The sequence below is a fragment of the Neopsephotus bourkii genome, unplaced genomic scaffold (assembly GCF_033783945.1).
Source record: "Neopsephotus bourkii isolate Nb327-2 ecotype Australia unplaced genomic scaffold, CSIRO-AGI_Nbou_v1 NB_168, whole genome shotgun sequence".
In the NCBI taxonomy this organism is placed as follows: domain Eukaryota; kingdom Metazoa; phylum Chordata; class Aves; order Psittaciformes; family Psittacidae; genus Neopsephotus; species Neopsephotus bourkii.
Window position 1 is genome coordinate 4,786,874 of NW_026900684.1, and position 7,784 is coordinate 4,794,657.

The window sequence follows — 7,784 nt, forward strand, 5'->3', positions numbered from 1 at the left end:
TGCTTTCAGATTTTAATTTTACTGAATCTCCCCTTGTTTTATGAAAGCAAGCAGCAGTGTCCACCTACCTTCTACACAGAACTTGCTGTTTTATCATTGTGTTGTGTTTTGCATATCTCTTTAAAGTAGAGAGTCTATGACTTTGCTACTCTTCATTGGTGGGCATTTTTCCTAGAACTTCAGCCACTCTCACTGCTTTTCAGAATTTGCATCACACTGTTGATGCACAGGCTGAAATGACAATCAATCATGATGTCACTTCAGTGCAGGTCAATTAAAATATCAACAAAAATGTGACTATAGACACGTAAATTTAAATTATAGTGACTCATACATATCTTTCCAGCATGACAAACTTTTTCAGGTCTTCTTGAAGGCTTATTAATTTTCCAAGGATAGAAAATATGCAATAACATGACCCCATAATTCAAATCTGTATTGTCAAAATTCAGTGCACTTTACTATTAGATTTAAGTGCCATCACTAATTTCTGATTAAATGCACCGACTCGTTCTTTCTGGGCTGGCCAGTTCAAGATGCAGCGAGATCTGAACATTCCTCTTCTCAGGCGAAGTGCATGATACAACTTGTAATCTTCAATATCATGAAAAAAGATCAATATGATGGAGTCACGACTTTGTTCGATAGCTTGCTGAAGAGCATGATACACCTTAAAACTGAAGCAAAAGTAAAATAAGGACATGTTTTCTTTCATGTGGAGGGAAAAATGACAAACAGTTCTTCTAATAGCTCACATATTACGTGAGCACATTGCAAGCTCAAAGACTGGACTCAAATAGGGGTCTTAATGTCTATTCTGTGACATAAAATTGTCATTACTTATTTTAAATGAGTTACCTTCTAACTAAGGAAAAAAAATAATCCTTTAAAAATATAACCTAAGTCTACTGTCTTGATATAGCCTTGTTTAGCAAAGTGCTTTTCTTTTTGAGATCACTATGTAAGAAAGGTGAAAAGACTCATTTAAAGGCAAATAAAATTATTCTTTGGATGCTAGTGATCTCACCCATTATTGCTCTATTTCAAACATGTAATTCTAAGGAAAGCAATCTGCTTGATTGTTCAGAAAAATAAAATAAACACCACCATTGAGTAAAGATTCAAATTTCCAGTAGGGTACATGTGGAGCAATTAACTTCATTAACTAAGGTTTTCTTCTTAAATTATTATATATTAAGTAAATATATTGAAGTAGAATTTGCATGGTATTTTGAATTAAATAGTATTTTTTGATTAAACTACAAAAAGCAAAAAAGATTTTCCTGTTAAAAAAAAAAATCCGTTACGAAATTATCCCCTTACATATCAGGTTTTATATCCTACTCACTTTTTGCACCAGGGATCCTGTAAGAGGTGTTCAGTCACAACAAAAATAATCTTCCTGCTCATTTTTATACTATTAATTGTGGCTTCAATTTTAGATATGCCTGCTTCGAAGTCCCGTTCTTCTAAACAAAAGCTAATTCGAAAGTTTTCTTCCAGAGACATGAAATTCTTAGACACCCAATTCTTGTCCTGCCTTGCATGAATGATGTAGGCATCATAATCAAACTCTTCTTGTTCCCTGTCAAGTTCTTCAAAACCAAGTATGCGGCTTACTAAAATATTCCAGTAGAAGGCTATTCTCCACCCTTCAAAATGGATGATAAGAACAATAAAAATGAATAGTGTCACAGTAGTGGCAGTAATCACAAACAGAAGTTTAAATGGAGCACTGTCTTTGCAGGCTGAACTGTCAAAATGCAACACCAGGCTACCATGATATTTAGGGGGGGTGTTGCAAATGTACTGGGATTGCAGTCCAGGTATATATGCTTGGGTCACATTAAGCCAATCAGCAAACCAAGCAATGCTTTCACAGGTGCAATCAAATGGATTGGAATCCATCTCCAGAATTCTCAGGCTGTTGAAAGCTGGGCCAAACACTTTTTCTTCAACTGAGGTTATCAGATTTTTTTGAAGGTTCAGTGAGTTCAGAGAGGCTTGGTCATCAAACAGGGTTGCTGGAAGCAAATTCAAATTATTCGATCCTAAATCCAAGTTTTTTAATTGAAACAGACCCTTGAAAACTTGAACTGGAATCTCATCAAGCCCATTTGATTTTAAATTAAGAATATGCAAGTTGGGAAGATTTTTTAAAAAAAGAACAGGGCCGCCTGGATTTGCATGTTTCCAAAGTCGGGCTAAATTATTGTGCTGCAAATCCAGAATGTAAAGTTTGTGAAGTCCATCGAACAAGTCTTCTTTTATGTTTGCTATATTGTTATTGCTGATATCTAGGACAGTAAGATTTCGTAGAGGATGAAAAGGCGAAGGAGAAAATGCCAGATTACTGCAGCCTACCTTTCTCATCATCAGTTTTCTAAGGCTTGGGACAAAAATAAATGATTCACTTCGCAAATTCAGTTTTTTATTGTAGGAAAGATAAATATCTTGTATATTATTGAGACCTTTAAATTCGTGACCTTCAAGCTCTTGACTAATTTCATTAAGACCAAGATCAAGAATTTTTAGGTGTCCCAAGGAGGAAAATGCCCCACTTTCTATTGTAGATATTCTTGTCTTTGTGAGGTTGAGAACCTGCAGACTGGAATTAGCAAGTGATGAAAATGTTTTATTAGTTATTCTTTGTAAGTTTATGTTGCAGTTACAGAGACTCAGATACTTCAGGTTCTTCAGACCTGTGAACATATTAGGAGTTATTCCTGCAAAATTGTTATTATCCATTATAAGGTACTCAAGGTGATGTAACCAATGGAAGGAAAAATCTTCAATTTTCCCATTAACTGAATTTATCAGATTCAGATGTTTGAGGCTGGATAATCCATAAAATAAACGTGAAGATAAATGCATGTTATTATGCTTTAGGTTTAAGTATCGTAAACTTGAAAACCATTGAAATGAGTCATCTTCTATCACAGACAGAGAGTTTTGGGAAAGATTTAAAACTGTAAGATTTGTTCCATGCAATCCCTGGAAAGTTGACTTGCCAATGTATGAAAGTTTCACATGGCTCAGTGAGAGGTTCTGAATCGCTGTGTTTGATAATTCTGTGCAAAGTTTCTTTGTGCAATTTTCACCAAGGTTGACATTGTTCAGTACGAGGCCAAACAGGTTTCCAATTGCATGTAAACATCCTTTGTCAAACTGAAAGAAAAAAGAGTTTTGACCTAAACAAGGGGATTATATAAGAAAGGTGACCCACAAAGCCAAAATTTTGACAGATTTTCAAACAAGATTTTCAAGTAGAATATAACTGCTACACTCAGATTTCTTCCATGGACACATTCAGGAAAACGCTTCTTGGAGTTTATACTTATGTGATAATAGTTCTAAAATCGTAACATTATTATCATAATAGTAGTAGTACTCTTTTGGAAGAAGACTGAAAGTTGCTTAGTGTGGAGACAGTGTTCTCACAGGATAATGGATAATTGGTACATAAACTCTGAATAATCCTGAAAGATACAGCAAGGCTGTGAGAGGCCTGAGGAAGCTTAAGCAAGCAAGATAAGAAGCAGCTGTAATTCACTGAGTTATGAGTACTGTGGACTGTTGGCAAGCTTTTGAGGTCAAGTTCTCACACCTGTGCTTAACCAATTATGTGTTAGTTGCTAAGGGTCTTCAAGACATGTATCCAATCATAATATGCCAAATCATTGTAAGTGCCTGTAAGAAATGGTATATAAGGAGTTAAAGCTTTGTAATAAATTGGCATTTGCTGATCACATTGATCATTCCTGCATTGTCCATGACTCCCGTGTCGACAGCTTAGTGAGATGCAAGTTACTTGCAATTTTGTATCCAACAACTAAAATTCTTTCACTAGAAATATCTTAGAAGCTGAGATAATATCTTTCTTCAGATTTCTTTTATTGGTATCTGCTAGGGATACCAACATACTAGTGCAAAACCAGATATACTGTAAAAAAGTTATTTAGACCTTCAGACAGCCAAGAAGAAACCCAGTTTCTTTGTGTAAGCAGAAGCTACATTCTAGGAATATGATACTAGACACTTGCTTCCACAATACAAATACCAAGGCTCCATCTTGATGCTGGCTCCAAATCTTGGTTTTGGTATCAGCTCAATGATTAAATATTCCAATTGTCAGAATAATTTGAATTCGTAAGGCTTCTTTTCAGACAGCAATATTGTAAAATCAGAGCAGCTTAAACTAGCATAAAATAGCACTGCCCAAGAAAGAAGCAGTCCCATCTAATTCTCCACATTTTACCCTTCTGCTAATATGGCTGTACATGCAGTCACGTGGTGAACCAGAGGGAATCAGCCTGACTGCAAGCTAACCAGGCCAAAAACTCTGTAGAATTTCTCCAGTGATTCAGTGCATAGCCTTGTTAAACTTGTACCAGAAAGAGGAAGGGATGAAGAGGTCCAAGAGAAAGAGGACACCTCTAAGCAGTGGCACAAGCTAATGTCACCTTGAGATAGTCTTGTAATTTCAATTTACATGTTCTTTAAAGATCAATCAACTGGAAGAAAAAAATAACAAATAAACAAAACACCCACACAAAACCCCAAATGCAAGCAATTTCAATACAAATTCAGTATTCATACGCTGAGGGTCAATCAGTTTAGAACAGCAACACTTACCATCATTCTTCAAAGAATGATTGTAACACTGAGAAGCAGGTCAGAAAGAACAGTGAGCTAAATGGCAGAGACTTCTACCCACTTCTTTTTTTTTTCTTTTTTTTTTTTTGGAAGGAGTGAATATTATTTCTCTGTGGTACCCTGAAGAGAACATTCATTTGTGCCTGTGGTTAACTAGGAAGTGAGACCTACATTGTATAATTAGCCTTGCAAATGCTGCATTTTTTTCCCTACTTAGAAAGTAGGTCATCTATTCAGCTACAGCACATACAAGATAAACAAAGCCCTTGCATAGAAAATACCTGGTAAGGGTTCACAGAGCTACTTGATCTAGCTCTTGCTTGAGGCCTCTGATATACATGGAACCATCTCTCACTGATTACAGTGGGAGAAAAATAATTATGTGTATCACTACTAGAGGTCAGGAGTAGTGCTGTATACAACAGAATGGTTGTATCTTTGACATCAGCAGATCAATAATGTAATGTAAATGCTATAGAATTATAAAGAATAAATCAGGATAGTTCCATTTTATACTTACATCTGTTGAATTTCTGTTGAAATGATTCCTACCTCTTTCAGTGGATTTGATGACAAATCAAGACTGTTCAGTGAGGTGTTGCTAAGAAAACTGAAATCGTCCTTTTTTAACCGAGTGATTTGATTGCCATCCAATATGAGCTCATGAAGGTTCTTCAATTGTTGCTGCAATCCTAAATTTGCTGACTTCAAAAAATTATGAGACAGGTCCAAAATATTCAAGCTCTAGGGAGAAGAGGCAGACAGAAAGGTATAAAATTATTTTTATTTTATATAATACAAACCCATTTTGAAATATTGCATTAGAGTCTTATTGATTAGAAATTAGTTGCAATACTATAGTTAAAGTAAGTTTGTAATAGACAAATGACAGCTTTCAAGCTCCTGCAGAAAGAAGCCTTATGTACCTTCCACATCTTTAACTTTCATTGTGTTCATGGTCTTAACCTCCTAAAATATCTATTGCAAACCAAAAAATTACTTTATCTAAAAATCCTAAAGTCTCTGAAAGCCCTCCTGCTCCAGATACAATGATAAAAGCAAGGCCTAAGATGGCTGCAGTTACAGCTACTACAGTATTTAACCTTGTGTGCCACCCTCACTGTGGTCCACCCTTGCAAACAAAAGTGAGGAGGGTGAAGAGTGCAGAGCAGCCTGCAGAGATCAGTGCTGTAGACCTCCTAATACCACAGTTTATGCCCAGGTGCAGACTGCTCCTGCATCTGTAGAGGCAGAGATGTTACTTCAAAGGTGACTCCACAGAATGTGCCTTGATGTGCCCCAAGTCCGGCCTCTATCAGTAACAGGGCAGCAGCAAAGTGAGGGAGGCCAGAACTTCAGTTCTGTTCCCAACACAGAAATTGGCTGTATACATTTATATTTAGTTGAGAGTCAGCAGTCATACAATGTAAGCAAGTATATTTTATGTAACTGAACTGGAATACTGAGTTTAGCAGAAAAGTTCAGACTTGTTCAAAACAACATTCAAACTCATTAGAACATTGTACAACAGTCTACACATTGTCTCTATTTTCTTCTTTTTCTTAGGCCCTTCTTTTCACATGATTCCCCGCCTGGTGCCAAGACAATGGAATAGTCTTTTCCTGCCTCATGTGCTGGTCCCCTAACCTCACAGATGCCATAGAGAAGAACACTGAACCACATGTAAACTGCAAGGAAAAACGAAGGTAGGGTAAAAGTTTTTAGTCTTTTTCAATCCCTTCAGCCCTGGGAGAGCACATTCAGCCTAAGCACTGAATGCTACTTCATGTCTGAGAAATTACACCTTGACCTTGAGAATTTAGGCCAACTATTATTTTTAGACCCCAGGCAACCCAAATTCCATACCACCCACTTTGCTTTATCAGTATCTGCTTCTGCTATTAGCAAAAATCCTTCATGGAGAGGACCCTCAATGGGATGCAAGAGGGAAAAGGGGGTGGAGAGCATAAGGATGGCTGAGACTCCAGTGTATTCTAACACAAGAAGCCACTAGGCATTTTCTTTAGAAAAACAGTGAAGGAAGATTACGTGCTGGGTATTTTCAGATGCATATAGGCAGCTGTTCTGTACACACAGTTGAAAATACAGTAAATTCCTCATTTAAACTTTAGTTACACAAAAAGATGCATTTCTAAAGCTTACCTCCAGGGTTTTGAAAGGATCATTTTTTATATCTATTCTGTTATATCCTAGATTGAGCTCAGTCAAGTTGGTGCAGAAAGCAAAGGCTCTGTCAGGGAGCTTATACAACTCATTATGTTCTAACTTCAGAATCTGCAACAAGGGCACAGTTTGGCACAATTCTGGCTGCAGTTTAGAGATGCTGTTGTAGCCTGCATTCAGGTAAACCAGCTGATTGTACTTAGTCAGATTTGCAGGACCTAGCTGTCTTAGCTGATTATGAGAAATGTCCAAACCCGTTATATTGTTTGGGAGATCAGAAGGAATTTGAGAAAGCTTCAGATGTCTGCAGTCAGCCATTTCATCTCGGATCTGACACTGCTTTCCAAATGACACATGTAGTAGGAAGACATAGACCAGTCTGACAGATAAGCTGCTCCACCAAAGAACAGCACTTCCCATTGTTTTATCTGCAAAAGCAAAATGAACACAGTGCAAATGACAGTCATTTTGACACAACTTACATCTAAAACTGAAGGTTAAGCAAGCCAGGCTCAAAACCCACATAGTTTTATACTGAACAGCATTTTTCATCCATAAGGTAGCTTCTATTAGTGCCCCACTGCAATACAGGCTGTAGAAGGGAATTTAACCTTATTGGACTTCACAATAAACTAGAAGAGCTTCTCAAAAGAAAAGTGACTCCCAGGAATATGAGCTTCCTTAATTCTGCAGCTCACATTTTCACTTGCTTGGAAGCTATGTTTAATTAATACGATCTTGCTTTGAGTACATTAGATTATTGATCAATAGCAAACAATGAAGCACAAAATCAAACCAGCGCATTTGTACAGAAAATGAAAAAGCCTTATGAACTGATGTCTTTTAAAGAGAAGCATTTTTCTATTGTAACAAAACACTGAGGAACAGACATTGCAACCTACAGCCAAACAGGAGTTTAGCAGGTCAGACCCCATCACACTCTG

General features: G+C 37.0%; 1 protein-coding gene across 1 annotated transcript; it reads right to left on the reverse strand.

Moving 5' to 3' along the window:
• On the reverse strand, positions 1 to 7,268 carry TLR3 (toll like receptor 3). The gene is made up of 4 exons (XM_061371499.1): positions 6,820 to 7,268; positions 5,209 to 5,400; positions 1,349 to 3,168; positions 1 to 677 (listed from the first exon to the last, which is right to left on the reverse strand). The coding sequence occupies exons 1-4, from the start codon at positions 7,258 to 7,260 to the stop codon at positions 449 to 451; spliced, it is 2,682 nt and encodes an 893-aa protein (XP_061227483.1). The 5' UTR covers positions 7,261 to 7,268; the 3' UTR covers positions 1 to 448.
• Positions 7,269 to 7,784: the final 516 nt, after the last annotated feature.